Source organism: Cynocephalus volans, chromosome 3 (assembly GCF_027409185.1).
Source record: "Cynocephalus volans isolate mCynVol1 chromosome 3, mCynVol1.pri, whole genome shotgun sequence".
Classification (NCBI taxonomy): domain Eukaryota; kingdom Metazoa; phylum Chordata; class Mammalia; order Dermoptera; family Cynocephalidae; genus Cynocephalus; species Cynocephalus volans.
The window spans coordinates 19280674-19296909 of record NC_084462.1 but is presented as its reverse complement, the minus strand read 5'-3'; the positions used below and the strand labels follow the sequence as shown (position 1 = coordinate 19296909).

At 48.1% G+C, this 16236-nt stretch overlaps 1 protein-coding gene across 1 annotated transcript in view; it reads right to left on the bottom strand.

The window, feature by feature from the left end:
- Nucleotides 1-16236, bottom strand: part of SDK1 (sidekick cell adhesion molecule 1) — a 983203-nt gene that overhangs the window by 10213 nt on the left and 956754 nt on the right. Inside the window, exons 41-44 of the mRNA XM_063090679.1 lie at nt 15194-15358; nt 11502-11639; nt 8210-8330; nt 5397-5526 (exon numbers count right to left, since the gene is read on the bottom strand). Coding sequence (XP_062946749.1) covers nt 5397-5526; nt 8210-8330; nt 11502-11639; nt 15194-15358 — 554 coding nt within the window. The remainder of the gene's footprint in view (nt 1-5396; nt 5527-8209; nt 8331-11501; nt 11640-15193; nt 15359-16236) is intronic.

The following is a 16236-nucleotide window of genomic DNA, read 5'->3' as shown; positions in this document are numbered from 1 at the left end:
CTAACAAAGAGATAAAACTTGTAATTAGCAATTTCCCACAAAGAAAATCCCAGGACTTCACTGGTGAATTCTTACAAACATTTAAAGAATTAACACCAATTGAGGAAGAAATACTTCCCAACTCATTCGATGAGGCCAGTATTACCCCATGAAAACAACCATACAAAGACATGTAAGTAAAGTAAACTATAGACCTAGGTACTGTATAAATATTGATGCAAAAATCCTCAGCAAAGTACTTGTAAACTTAAACCAGCAACATATAAAAAGGATTATACACCATGACCTGGAGTTTATCCCAGGAATGCAAGGTTGGTTTAAGATCCAAAAAATAATACACCATATTAATAGCATAAAAGACAAAAGAACCATCTCAATAGAGACAGAAAAACCATTTGATAAAATCCAACACCTTTTTTTCTTTTTTCTTTTTTTTAAAAGATGCCCGGTAAGGGGATCTTAACCCTTGACTTGGTGTTATCAGCACCACACTCTCCTGAGTGAGCCATGGGCCGGCCCAAAATCCAAAACCTTTTAATAATGAAAACACTCACTGAACTCAGCCAGATAAAGGACATATTATTTACAATGGCCAAAAAGAAGAAACAACCTGGTACAGAAAAATGTTAACAGAGCAGGGCTGAGATTGCTAGCTTTAGAAAGGCCTGCTTTCAAGGGTGACCCCTTACTTGGCATCTGGGAACTTGGCTGTTAAAAATTTCCTTCCACTAATATAAAATTTTGTGGTTCATGCCAATCACTTGCTTTCCTTCTGGGAGTCTGGAATTTGGGTACATGCTGACCATAGGGTGCCTAAATGACAAGATCCCAATAAAAACCCTGGGCACTGAGTTTCTAACAAGTAGTATCTACAATGTTGCATACAGTTTTCACTAAGCTCAAGGCTACGGTACAAGCAGTGATAGACAATTCTCATATGTTCTCACAACACACTGCTGGAGGATTAAGTGTGCCCTGAGTGACTCTATAGGAGAGGACTCTTGGAAACTTGCGCCTGGTCACTTCTAGACTTTGCCCTGTGCACTTTTCCCTTTGCTGATTTTGCTTTGTATTCTTTTGCTGTAATGAATCCTATTCACGAGCACAACTATATGCTGAGTCCTGTGAGTCCTTCTAGCAAATCATTGAACTTGGGCGTTGTCTTGGGAATCCTGGATACAAACCCAAATGTTCATCAACTGAGGAATAGATCTTAAAAATGTGGTACATCCATACAATGGAATATTTTCAGCCATAAAAAGGAATGAAGTACTGGTATATGCTACGACAGAGATGAACTCTGAGAACATTAGGCTGAATAAAATAAGACAATCACAAAAGACCACATTTTGCATGATTCCATTATAAGAAATGCCCAGAATGGGCAAATCCATGGAGACAGAAGATAGGTTAGTGGATGCCATGGTTTGGGAGGAGAAGCAGGGGAGAAGGGACTAGGACGTGACTGGTAATGGTTACAGGGTTTCTTTCCAGAGTGATGAAAATGTTCCAAAATTTATTGTGGAGATGATTGCAAAACTCTGTGAATATACTAAAAACCATTAAATGGTATACTTTAAATGGGTGAATTACATGGCACGTGAATTATGACTAAATAAAGATGTTTTAGAAAACAAGATCCTGATTATGGTGGGGCTGGATGGGACATAATGGGGAAGATGGGAGCATCTCCAAATCCCCTCATGGCCCTTGGCCTGTGTTCCTTTAGACCCACCCAAAGAAAAACACATTTCTCTGCCAAGAAACCATATGGGCAAACATGCTAAGAAAAAATACATGTTTCTTTCATATAAATGGAGAAATTTGGGACTGCAGGTGGATTTAAATACAGACAACGTCAAAGAGAATTTCTAAAAGACAATTGATTACTTAGTAAAAGTGGTTCAAATTTCTTGAAATCGTTATGCCAAGTGAAAGAAGCCAGTCACAAAAGACAATATATTGCATGATTTATTCAGAGGGAATGTCCATAACAGGCAAATCTACAAAGGCAGAAAGTAGATTAGTGGTTGCCAGGGGCTGGAGTTGGCTGGGGAGACTGGGGTATGTGACATCTTTTTGGGGTGGTGAAAATATTCTAACATTGACTGTGGCAATGGTTGCACAACTCCGTGGATATACTAAAGACCACTGAATCACGCACTTCAAATGGCAAATTGTATGGAATGTGAGTTACATCTCAATTCACCTGTTCAAAACAGTGGTTCAAAGTGAACTTTTCCATCTGACCTGCTTCCCTAGGTCCCTCTGTTGGGATCCCATGAATATTCAATGTCTGCAAATACCGCAAATTAATGATCTTCAAAGGTGGGATACAGCAAGATTATACAGCAAAGAACTTTCCAAAAAGGGCCACACTTTATCTGCCCAAGAACCCAGGGAGCACACATTGGCCCAGGCATGAGGATTCTCAGCTGGGTCTCCAGGGGACCTTAGGTGAAGCGTCTGTAACAGGCTCCAAGGGGAGGCCTGGGCCCCCAAATCCTAGAATAAATTCTGTATGTAGGTGGAGAGAGCATCTACACTTTCATCAGCTTCCTGAAGGAGCCCGTGACCCAAAAGGCATTAGGAACCATGAGGCACATTTGAGGGAACTACCAGGGAGCTTTTTCCTCCTAGCGTGGGGCGTGCCGAGCAGGAGCAGGGAGGCCTGGCTTCCTCAGCCATGCGGCCGGCGCCATGCTCACCTAGTTCTGAGTAACAAACAGTTCTGGTGGGGAAGATGGAACTTGGGGCCAGACTCTCAGGTTTGCCTTCAGGCCCAGTTCATTAGTGGGTGTGTCTTGGGGAAGACATTCAAAAAACTCTTAGTCTCGGCTTTCTCATCTATTAGATAAGGATTGTAACCAGCACCTTGCAGAATTCCACTTAGCGTGGATTTCACATCCCTCCCTCCTCCTGCCCATGCCCTCCTCCCTTGTCCCTCCAGACTCACCTCCCTCTCTCCTTCCACCTCTGTGTGTGTGTGTGTGTTTGTATTTAGGCATGTATGTGTATGTGTGTCTGTGTGCACGTGTATATGTATTATGCGCACGCAGGTATGCGTGTTACGTGTATGTGTGTATGTATGTATATATAATGTGTATCGTGTGTGTGTGTGTATTTGTGCATGCACCCATGTATACGCCTAGCACAGTGCCTGGGCACATTTGATAATCCTCCATAAAAATCAGCTGAATTTGAATCTCAAAACACCCCACACATGTGGGAGGAGAAACACACCAAATGCCTTCCATTAACTCACTTTAAGAATGCTTTTATAAACAAATAGCTCAGAATTCACTAATCCCATTCTGGCTGCTCTAGGACATGCCTTTGACTCCCTAGTGTTGGGCCGCAGGAGACAGTGGTGGAAAGGAGAGGTTAAGCTGAGCTCTGGAGACATGAGGACCTGGGTGGGCATCCAGCTTCAGTATCTCCCTGCTGGACAAATTCAGCAGCCTCCGAACAATGAGGAGACTCGTACTAGCTCACTGGGCTGGTGTGAGCACTGAGCGAGTAGATGTTTACAATGGGTCTGGCCCATAGTAAGTGCTCAGAACACCAGAGCAATGAGTGCTCAATACATATTGAACTGTTAACAGCTCAACATGCAGAGCTAACGCACAGAGCTATTAACAGTAATCACGATGCCCATGTACGCTAAAGAGCAGTGGGGCCAGGCATTAAGGACAGATACAAGGCAGGTGCCCATGAGATGTGTGCCTATTTGCTGACACTGAAAGTCCTTCTTGAAAGCTGTCCTACTCCTTCACAACATGCTGTTTTCCATACAAAGAGCAAGAACAAGGCTACTGTTTCCTTATCAAGAAAAGGCAGGTCAGTTTTTACAGGATTTCACTTGACAGCCCCTCAATTTTAGACAACTGCACCTTTCTGAGCATACACATTGCTGCTTGCTGTTTTGTCAAGCCCAGGGCTATGGTACAGACAGCGAATGCAGCATCCTTTGTAAACAAAACATGTTAAGCAAAGCAGAGCTGGTGCCTCCCTGGTACCCACCTACTGTCCCTTCTCGCTTGGAGTTCATATACAATCCACAATTGAAAAGAAGTCATTTTATCAAGGCCTGGGGCTCAATAAGGCCAGAATTCAGGTCAAAATGAAGGTGAGACTTATTTTAGATTAAATATTGATTTAGAGTATGAATACCAGGAGATGGGGTCTATGTGCACAGCAAATGGCTTGGTGATTTTTGTGCCTTCTCAAGGCTCGGCATATCTGAAACAAAAAAGTGGAGGACTCAAAGGAAACAACTTTTCTAATTGCTGCTTCAGATGTTTTTGCTTGTAGATGTGACATACTGAGACAGTGCACATGTGGGGAAAGGGGCACTCGCCCAGGGGGTGTGCTGAGTCCCCTCTTAGGGCCTCCCCACCATGAGGCTGTTCCCTAGCTCATGTCCCCTTGTGCTGCACTCAGGCCTCACACATGAGACACACTAACTCTGGAACGGCAGAACACCCCAACACAGGGAGGCCTGAGATGGGCAGGCCTGTGGGTCCTAGGGGCCACAGCTGGAGGCTGACACAACCTCAGGGGCACGATCTCCCTGGTCCAATTGCTCAGTGGAGAGAGAGCCCTGTCTCAAGTGTGAGCTTGCCCTGTCCCTGTTAACTGACCCAAAACTGCTGTGTGTAAGTAAATTCCCCTTCCCCAGCTCAAGGAAGCAGGAACAGGAAGATCCCAGGGCTAGGATGGTGAGGACAGTGGGAGGGGAGCAAATGCCCAGGGTGAGTAGGAGGCTCCCATCTGGAGAACAGGGGCTTCCATTTTCCATCAGCCTTGCAGGCTCAGGCCCTCTGCTACTCTAACTGGGGTTTAGGGTCCACCAAGTTTTAGGTAACCTCAAGGTTTATCTCTGAAGGCAAAACAACGAGAATGAGCTTTTAGGTCAGAAGCCCACTTAGGGCAAGTTACTGATCTTTGCTAAGCGTCACTGGCCTTGTCCGCAAGAGGTGGTCTGGTACCAGTTACCTCCGGGCTAAACATGATAAAGCACAGGACAGTGTCCAGCCAGCGCCCAGTTTGCACCTATGCTCTCCTCTGCAGTGCCCCTCATGCAGGATGCCAGCCTGTCTCTCTCTTACTGTCATCCTCGGGCTTAGCAATCAGAACCTGCTCCTCCATGAATCAGGCTTGGAGCATCCATTCTGTTTTGCCCCAGGCTGTGTGCAAGCTGCTGGTGGGCCCCAAGCGGGCTCTGGCTCTTATACTTTGCTCATCTGTAAAGTGGAGTCATTTGTCATTGGCTCTGCCTACCTCCTGGGGTTGTTGTGAGACTCAAATGGGACAAGACAGCTGGAAGAAGCAGAAGGCTCATTGCAAAAGTAGGGAATGGTGGTTGTTGCCCAAAAGAAAATGCAGGCACTGACCTCGGATTCCGAAGCGTCCACTGACTTCTCCTTGAGGTTCACGCTCTCGGTCAGCACAGCGCCATTGTACTTGTTGCAGATGTCCTCGTCTGAGTAGTGCAGGCCACCAGGGCTCGGTCGGGGTGGGGACCTGGGGTGAGGATGGATGCTGCAACTTATCCTCTGGGCAAAAGACACCTTCCCCCAGAGACTCCTAACCTGCCAACCAGCCTTCATCAAGTTGGAATATGAGGAAATCCACAGCCTTTGATACCACTCTGGCAACCGATGCAAAAAATGATGAGCACTGGCTCTCTGATGTCCAACAGCCTCCACTTATTGGGCGCTTGTCACTCTCAGGGGCTGTACCAGGCCTGGAGGCACTGGGGGCAGTGAGCCAGTCTGCCCCGGGGAGGGGCCAGTGAGACGCTAAAGTGCACAGAGTACCGAGGTCAGGACCAAAGGAGGTTCAGGGTGCTTGGCTCCCACAGGGTGGGCAGGGGGAGGGCGATGCACTGGACAGGGATGAGGACTAGGTCACGGGGGAAGGGTCTGATCCGCTGAGCTGAGGAGTGTGGATTGTATGCCACTGATAAGAGGAAATCAGGGAAGTTTGTAGCAGGCCTGGTGCCCTGCTCTAGTGGGGGCCAGGACCCGAGGCTGGTGCCAGGCAAGCAGGTAGGCTGCTGAAATATTAACTCCATGATAGACAGAATACCAAGTTGGCCCCTACCACTGTCTCCTGTATCACCTCCTCCTCCTGAGTGGGGGCAGAGCCTGTGACATGCTTCTAACTAGTGGAATATGGCAATGGGGGGGGTGGCATTGCCTCGATCAGGTAATGTTATGTGGAAAGGGTAATGGACCGTCACTCCCATCACTCATGATCACATGACATTACATGAGACTCCGTCTTGGCAGACTGGAGACAGAGATGCTCCTGCTGGCCTTGCAGAAGCAAACAGTATGTGGAGAGGCCGCATGGCAGGGGACCATGAGTGGCCTCCAGGACCTGAAGGCAGTCTCCACCAATAGCCAGGGAGAAGCTGGGGCCCTAGGCCATGCAGCTACAAGGAAACACATTCTGCCAACAGCCTGAATGAGACTGGAAGAGGATTGTTGCCTAGTTGAGCCTCCAGGTGAGAATGCAGCCCAACCAACACCTGGATTACGGCCATGTGAGACCTTGAGAGGAGGACCCAGCTCAGCGGGACCCCTGACCCACGGAAACAGGTAATAAATGTGTGTTGGTTTCAGCTACTAAATTTGTGTCCATTTATCACACAGCAGTAGAAAATGAAAACACTCTTCAGCTCCCAACTTCCTGCTGACTATCATCTTGTAGTAAAAGCCCCGTTTTTAATTTTCAGATGGAGAAATTATAGCTTGGGGGGAAAATATGAGCACAAAATTGCTTAATTTTTAAATCAGGCAGGATTGAGTGTTTCTTATTCCCCCTGAAGATGTGCACAGATCCGTCAGTGAGAGCAGCATGTGCACTCACAGGGACCTTTCCTCGTGTCCTGACCCTCGTGCTGTGATGGGTGCAGACCGGGGCAGTGGCTGCAGACAGAGTGTCCTTTCATCCCCCAACGGGAAGGGTCCAAGTGAGGAGAAATTATGTGTGGTGGCGTTTTCATGTTTCTATTACACAACAGGAAGAACTTGTTCTTAGTAGACAAATGAAATGAAAGAAGTGACCAGATACACCACTAGCTTCTACTTCCCGCCCTAAGGAAAGTAATTTGTGGGTGGCAGCCTCCTCTGCTTTGGATCGGCCACCTGGTTGTACTGGCAGAGAGTCAGCTGCAGGTAGAAGACCCACTTGGGTAAACTGCCTCCCCCAAAGTGTGAGGTGTCTCAGTCAGTTCTGGGCCTCAGCACCTCTCACATGATTTGAGATTTCCAAACTGAGGTAGAGAATGGGAGCAGCGTAGACAATCTCAGGTACTGCTCACCACTGTAAGTTTTAAAGACCATGCAGGGATGCTGAAACCTTTCAGCCCATCTGTCTAGGTGATGTGCAACTCCATGTCCTTGTAATTTAAAGTAAATCCAAGTCAAGTCTGGCTCAGGAAGAAGAGGCACTCGATGCTGGTGGACCCAGGAAGAGCCCTGAGCTGTCTATTTTCCAGGTAAAGCATCCTCAGGTGTTTGGGTTTTTTTCTACTGGACTTTAGCAATCCTGGCCCTTTTCCTCGGTCAAGGGTGATCAGATGGGAAGACGGTACTCTAATATCAAAAGGCAAATCAAGGCTTTCCCCTCTCTTCTCTGGAAAGTCTTACTTCCAGTTGATGTTAGGAAAAGGGCAGAAAGATAAGAGGCTTTGGTGGTGAAAATCATTCTTTTCTGCATTCACATCCAGAAATGAAATGGCAATCTACGTCATTACAAGGGAAACTTTGGAATACATAAAGTGATAAGAACAACCACCACCATCACCCTTCCATTCTAGAACACTAGATCAAGATCAAGCCTGCTGCAGCCTAAGGTGACATCTACATGAACAAGGAATTCCCCAGTTTGAGGTGCCTAGCCAGTTGACAGAGCAGGCCAGCTCCCACAAACCTGAGATCCTGCCTTCTTTTTGTATCTCTAGAAATGCACTAAAAATGTCTCTCCATCTGCCAATCCTGTCCATCCTAGATTCAATGCTTCCTCTGGTGGGTTTAGAATCAGTGGGATATGGTGGGTACCAGAGGGTGCAGGGCATGACCAGCCAGCACACCAGCCCTGGCTGGCTTAGGTCCTTGGGCAGACATAGCACCCTGGGGCTGTGGCCACTGCCTCCCTACCTGGGGTACATTTTCCTGTAATGACATAGATTGCCTACCTGGTCCCATTCTTCTTTGAGAAGGTGCTCTTGACATTGAGGTGGCGGCTGTTGAGCTCCAGGGCAGCAAATCCACCATTATCCAGGGTCACAGACTCCTCCATATTGGAAATGCTCTTCCCTAAAGCCCAACCAGGAAAGCAAGCACAGAAGTTTTATTAATGTACCCACTGCAGGGATGCTGAGCCTGCGTTAGTCAAGGACAGGAGTTCCTGAGCTCCTGCTATACATAAATCCTAGTGCTGTGCAAGACCTACTTCAGCTCCTAAGGCAGTTAGAGCTGAGCTGAACTAGGGAGAAAGGCTATGTATTGATTACAATGCTGGAGCAAGGCAGTATTAGCACAGCAGTGTTTATTTTCCCTGCCTCCAAAATAGCAGTGTTCTTGCCAGTATTTTATGAAAATGTATTCAGAATGCATAAACTTTTTTAAAGCCTGGGAAACTAAGTATTTAATAAATTTCAAAATAAAAACTTCGCAATCATGGGCCGAGCCCGTGGCGAACTCGGGAGAGTGCAGCGCTTGGGAACGCAACAACGCTCCCGCCGCGGGTTCGGATCCTATACAGGAATGGCCGGTGCACTCACTGGCCGAGGGCCAGTCACGAAAAAGACAAAAAAAAAAAAAAAAAAAACTTCACAATCATATTACAAAATAGGAAGTACAAGTAAACGTTTAGGGGGCATGACAGCTAAAGAAAGGTACAGGTCTCCTTTTAGATGACAGAAATAAAATTGACTGTGATAATGGGTGTAATCTCTATCAATTAAATACTGAATTGTACACTTTAAACAAATATAAACTTACAAACACATATCAAAACATATTCTAAAATATATTATCAGATCAAATGAATAAAAATAAAGTTATGAGAAACCAAACAACATGAAAAATTTCCAACGGCCTCCCGTTTCACTTGGTGGGAAGCCCAAGTCCTCCCAGCTGTCCTGGGCTTGGGCCTGGTCTGCACCCCCGTCCCAGCGTCATCATCTACCACTCCCCCCTCCCTCATGCTGGCTCAAGCTGAGCATGCTCACCCTGGGGTTGTCCTACTTGCTGTTCCCTCTGCCTGGAAGCCCTTTTCCTAATACCTTCCTGGATCACTCACGCTGTCCTTCAGAGCACAGCTAAGGTCGTAGACCAGAGATCCCTTCCTGGCCATGCTGCAGCAAGCTCCCCTTCCCCTGCCTCCTGCACTCCCAGCATTCTGTATTTCCCCTATGGTGCTCATCACATCACTACCTGGGGTACTTCTCACACATATACATGTGCTTATTTCTTTTAGTCTCCCTTATACCGTCCCCTACCAGCTCTCTGAGGCATGGACTTCATCCATCACACTTCCTGTCCTGCTAGCCTCTAGGACAGTGCCTAAGCACACACCAGGGGCTTGACAGGTACCTGTTAAGTGCGTGGACATTTCTAAACCCCAAGGGGTTCCTCTCTGCGAGGGACCTTGCACCTGTTCGACGTGGATGTGCTTTAATGCCCTATTTGTGTGCAGCAGAAAAAGCCAATAGAAACAGAACAGCAAATGAAAAATGAATTTGCCTGTGAGTGGGGATTTGGGTTGAGGGTGGGGAGCATGTGAAAGCCAATATCAGAAAGCAATTCAGATGCAGACAGTAGGAAAAGGGAGTACATGCGGGAAGGGGTGTAGAACGATGCTGTCATAGCAGAGGTTTAAGTTCTGCATGTCTCCTGGGCAGGTAGGGAGACATTCTGGTAGACAAGTGTTTTTTTCCCTAGGCTTCAATTATGATGTTAAATTAATACTCCAGGCTAAGGCTGAGTATCAGAAGCTGCAGGTCAGATCTGTCTTTTCAAGTCTGTTTTCCAGATGGAGAAGGAGAGTGAAAAGCAGGGAGATTTTCTATGCGCCATACATAGGAGCCTGTAATAGCATTAACTCACTAAAATGACATGCCATTCATACATTGTAAATCCCACAGGAATAAAATCTGATTTACGAACACTTGTTAGAAGTGAATTTATACAGAAAAAAAGAAATCCTTTCTTTGAGGGATGAATTGCTGAACCTTACGGAAGCAAATGGCGAGGCATGTGGGGTGCCTGGTTTTATTAACCCCTTCAGCACAAGGACAGTGGTGCTGCTGGCTGGGGTCAGGTGGCCAGGCTCTTCTCCTACAGGACCTCATCAGGGAGCTGCCAGGAAAGCTGATGGGAAAACCTCCCATGACAGAGCGGAGCTCAGAAAGAGGCCAGTCCAGCAGTGTGGTGACATCAGAGAACTGCCCACATCCTGCACTCAGTGACAGCTCTGGTGGCTGCTGCGTGGGATTAAAACAGGCCGCTTTCCAGAGCTCAGTTATATTCTGGTTATGCAAAGAAGTTGTCCACTGGTAATTACGAGAACGTTTTTAACGTTGATGCCACTGAAATACACAAAGTTCGCTAATCTCAAGCGTCGGGCATGATGTCTTCTCATTACGTGTGTAACCAGCACCCTCACTGAAGTATACAGAGCATTTTCAGCACCTGCAAAGCTCCCTCACACACCCTCCTGTTTATGCCTCTCCACCAAGAGATCACTGTGATTCTGCCTTCTAGAAACACCCACTCATTTCGGTTGTTCTTGACCTTCATATAAATGGGGTTGTACTACGTGTGTTTTTTTGTGGCTGGCTTTGGGTCCATTTGTCCATTTCTCTAACAACGGTGATTCATTCAGCAACAAACATTTACTGATTGAGCACCTATTCTGTGCCAGGTGTGGAGCTTGTGCTGGGAACACAACAGTGAACTGGCCCTCAGAGGGCACAGAGCGGGATGGTGGGCTGGAAGGCAAGGTGCGAACTCCAGCACGTGGGAAGGGCTGTACCATGACAGCAATTCTGCAACACTCCATGAGCTCACCAAAATACCTGAGATGTGCCCCAGTTAGCTGTTTTCATAACACTGAGTAATACAGTATTTCTTCTCTTTAAGGCTTTATACTTCCTAATTGTATTAAAAAATACTATTGCACTTGAGCTATGGAGCAGAGGAGGAAACAGACTCAGAGAGGCCAAATGACTCCAATGCCCTATCCAAGAACTAGGGTGAACCTGAGGGCAGCCAGGACTAGAATTTGGGTCACTGAGGTCTAGAGCTCTTGTTTCACTATAACTTGCTGCCTCCAGAAAGAAAACTGTGGCATCTATCTTACACCTATTGGCAAATGAAATGAAAAGCAGATGTTGGCACAGGCGACCCAGGAGGGAAAAGCAAACGTGAAAGTGGATGCCAAGGGCACTTTGGGAAATGGAAAAATGAAGGCAGACATCATACCTGTGCCGCAGTTCCTGTATTTCTTATTTTGTCCATGCAAGACCAGAGTAAACACCACCAGCAGGATGACGATCAGGCTCGAGAGCGCCATCACCAGGAGGAACCACCACTCCTCATAGAATGGGGCTTCCACTTGAGCTGAAGAAAAGACACATACACAGCGATGTGTGGCAGAAACTCCAGGTACAGCCATCTCCCCATGAACCAGGGTTGTGGGGTTCCCAAGGTGGCTGGGGAGGAAGGACATGATGGATGACCCCGGGTTACAGGTGTGGGACCGCTGTGCAACCTGGGTTATCGCAGGCTGGTGGACTCTTGTCCCTGGGACGAGGCTCAGGCAGCATCAGTTCCTCAGCAGGCTTTGGGGATTAAGCAGCAGCAGTTTCCCACCCTTTCTATGGAATCAGGCTCAGAGCTCCTCTGTCCCCCAGGCTACCCTCTTCCCCGGAAACATCTCAATTCTTGCCCTTGCTCTGAACTTGCCCCTCAAAACTACCCTTCATGTTTATTTCCTCCTAATTTCATCTGTTAAAAACGCTGTCTGGGTTAAAGTGACGGAGGAGCACGAAGTGCCCGGGCTTCCTCTCTCTCCGCGCTCACCCTCTGCTCCGAGATGGCCAGCCGGAGTCCCCTAGCCTTCTCCATCACCACCTCTCACCTGTGCCACCATGTCCCAATGTTTTGCCTCTTCCTGTCTTACTCAGACCCATCCTTTACAATCATCATATCTTTCTGAGAAGGAAATCAGTCGTGCCTCCTAAGATCCTTGAGTGGCTCCCCGGAAGCTACAGGTTAAAGTCGGAGCCCACAAAGCCCCCGTGGTCTGACCTCTGTCCACGCCAAGCCCTAGATCCTGTCCGTCCCGGTACAGAAAGCTCTTGTGCTTGTCGCAAGCGCTCACTGGGTGTATTTGTCTGTCTACCTGTCGGCCTCCTCCCAGATCATCAGCCCCCAGAGCCTGGGGCTGTGTTTCATTTATTTTGTGCCTCCAGCAAAACTGAGTTGAACTAGTTGCCCCATCTTCAGATATGCTTTTGAGAAATGAATAGAAAAGGTTTCATTTAAAAGCTGCTTTGAAGAAGGATACTCTGCTTCCTTACGTCTCATTCTGTTTACTAAAAACAGAAAATTGGGAAGTTGTTTTTCTGGGGGTGCTGGATGGCCTGGGGTCTCATTCAGCACCTCCCATGTGCCTCTCTGCAGGGAAGCTGGTTCTGAAGCCCGAGAACATGCAGCTCCTTACAGGCAAAGCTCAAGGTCTGCCTCCCAGCTGCCAAAACCCACAGAAAACACATCTACCTTAAGTTAAATATCTCACTGAATAAATAAAAAATGCATACACACTGGGAATAAAAGAGGAAACTGACTTTAGATAATGTAACACCGCAGGGTTTCTTAGGAGATGACAGTATTTTGAATCCAAAAAATGCAAGTGGGTTTTCAGGCTGTGCATTAAATACTCCATATAACAAGTCCAGAAAATCCCAAACTGACCACCCTTAAGTGACGCAGGGTGGCCTGGCTCTAGCACCTGACAGGAAAGAAAGGCTTGGGCTGTTCTGCAGGATGCTCCTGCTAGGGCAGGATATCCCCAGTGCTGCGCAGCCTGGATCCAGAAGCGATGCCAGCAGGTGACAGTTGCTGGCTTCTCAGAAGGATGCAATAAGCTGACTGCAGTCCAGCTGGCAGCCAAGGCCAGCGTTGGATGCAGTAGAATTTCAGAGAAACGTTCCAGCCACAATGCCCCATGAAGAAGGGTGCGGGGCTGTGTTCCATGGAAGGGACTAGCCTTTGCTATCAGTCATGCATGTGTGTGTGGATTGTATTTGGAATTGCTTTATATCAGTTTTTCATAGATGAACCAAGTGAGGCAAATCTTGAATTACTGAATTAGGGCAAGGGGTGCTGGGGGTTCCTTATTCTATTCTCTCTACCTTGAAGCATGTTTAAAATTTTCATGATAAAAATGAAGGAAATGAGAAATTTTTGATTTTTCTAAATCTTACTCATTAAAAAATCTAGGAGTTCTCTGGGTCCCTTCCTTGAAGGCCTGTCTCACTGAGTGGCCCTGGAATTCAAGTGTGCTCCTAGACCAGGGGTCAGAGGTTAGGGCTCCTGGACTCACCCACAGACCCTATCCTTCTTCCAAACCCATGGCAAAGAAAGGATGAAGACTGTTTTCAAATTAGACAAATGCTACCAGTAGCTTAAGCACATCTAAATGCAGGAGAAATGAAACATTTTTCTTGACTGTAAGGAAGAAAACAGATGGAGTCAGACCTTGGTTGGCTCCGCCTCTCACGGTTTCTGGCCTAGACTCTGCCTGCCGCCCCTGAAATTCCTTCTGCCTCTGCTTGCTGCCGCCAGCTCTCTTTTCTCAAATACCTTCCTGTGGTCGTCCTCCAACCCACCCCTCACTTAAATGTGGCTTGCATAATGGCCGGTTAGCTCAGTTGGTTAGAGTGTGGTACTGATCACGCCAAGGTCCAGGGTTCAATCCCTGTGATCAGCCAAACACACACAAAAAAAGTGGCTCACGAATGCAGCTGCACATTAGAATCACTGTGGGGTTAAAAAATAATAATCCCTAGACCCCTGCCCCAGCCACTGAAATCACTGTCTGGGGTAGGGTCCCAGTGAGGGTATTTTCTTAACGTTCCCAAGTGACCCTAAGGTGCAGCCAGAGCTGAAGCCCATTCCTCGCAGGCACAGGGTCCTGTGTAATTAGTCCAGGCCACGTGACTGGCCTTGTGCCCTGCGCCGGGCTCTTCCTGTGATCAGGACTTCCTCTCTGCGGCTCTCTCTGCCTCCTCCCAGGATTTCTTTTCCTACTATGGCTACGCCTCCTGCACCTGGTCCCCCCAGGTGAGGGCACTTTCTCCCCATGTGTCACAGCCCTTGCCACATCACTGGTGACCAGGGACACATCTGTCACCTCACTAACATGTGAGCTCTAGGAAATGAAACCTGGGCTTGGCCTTCTCCAAGCCCAAGCAGTGGGGTTGGTGCCTCCACCTGCAATCCATCTACAGGGACGGCAACTGGCACCAGCTCACCCTGGACCCCGAGCAGTAACAGCCCCTGGGCCCCTCCACTGCCTCTCAGGAAGGCCCCAATAAAAGCCAGCCTCACATCAAGTGCTAACGCTCCCCAATGACTGCTGGGGCCATATTTGCATTTCCAAATCTACACACTGCTCTCCATTAAAGATGTGTCAGCCAACATGGGGACCCAGGGCTCTGCTTTGCTTAGGACTGCCTTTGCCCCAGAGGGACACAGCTTAGCCCAAGCCAACCACACTGACTCCTGCATATGACTCCAATTAAAAAAAAATATATATGAGAAAACAAATTAAGAATCATTTGAGCACAGTGTGGTAGGGAAATCATCTCAAATGCTTAGTCAATTAGGGAGCCTTACTGGTAGTGCTGGTGACGGCTCTGGGGCCTGGGATCCTGCTAGAGAAGAGCTGGCCCCCCAGGGGCACTGGTGGTACTAGGGAGGTGCGGAGGACAAACACCATTCTCCCCATGGGCACTTTCTCTAGGCAGGCCCCTTGACTAAGTTGGAGAGTTCTAAAGAAGCAAGGTGTGTGTCCTCTTTCTTTTTGCTAATGGTTCCTCTTCATCCTCCCTTCCTTCAGAAGAAAAGAGGCCTCCTCCCCTGAGACATCCCCCTGGAAGGGGCCCTACCTGACACCGCTGTGGAGGGGCTGCTGGGCTCTCCGTAGCCCACCTCATTTACAGCCACCACCCGGAATTCATAGGTCACTCCTTGCCGGAGCTTATCCAGGCTGACAGTGTAGGATGTGGCACTCCGGGGAATGTCCTTCACAAACATGTCCCATAAGCCTTCATCTGCAGGAGGGATGACGAAAGGAGAGCAGAGGTTAGGGTGGCTTTTCTCCCTGATAGGAGCCCCATGCATTCAGACACCCCAGCTGCCCAGCAGGGCAGCTCAGAGCTGCCTCAGACGAGGGCATCCTATGGGAATGTCAGAGGCCGGTGTGGGTGATGCAGGGGAAAGGGAGGGGGACAAGTTCTCTCCCTCACTGACAGACTCTGCTAAAGTTGCAAGCTGGGGAGTGGCATTTTCCCGAACATTCCCCTCATCCCTTTTATGTTCCCATCAGATTCTCCGCCCTCCCCTCTGGTTTCTGATTTGATCCCATCTTTAGGATTTCTGGCTCCCTTCTGGCTTGCCGCTTTCCCAGCTCACTGTGTGCACACCCGTTCCTAATCCCGTGATCCCACCTCCCTGGCCTGCCCACAACTCCCACCCCGGCCACCCCACCGATCACTAGCTGGTCCCTGAAAACACCAAACCTAGTTCTGTGTCCTTTAGTGAGCCTGGTGTGTCCCGCCTGCATGCTAATTGGAAACAACAATCCAGCCAATGGGTCAAAGGGAAAACTTTGAACAGCTTCTTTTACCAACTGGATGCCAACTTTGGGGTGACACTGACGTGACCGCCACACAGTGGTGGGCAGTAACAGCAGTGCCCTGATCTCAGCTTTAAATCATCTACCCCGCGCCGTGTTCTTATTTACAGTAAAAGTGCTTGGATGGCAGTGGATGTGGAAGTGCTGGGATTGTGGGATCTGCACATACTCCGTGACAACCCCTGCCAGGGCTCCTTTAGCTCACCCCAATTATATGACATGGGGTTTCTGACTTAATGGCAACTTCCCAAACCATGCAAAGCGCTACCCTCAATTTTGAGCATTCTTTGGAGT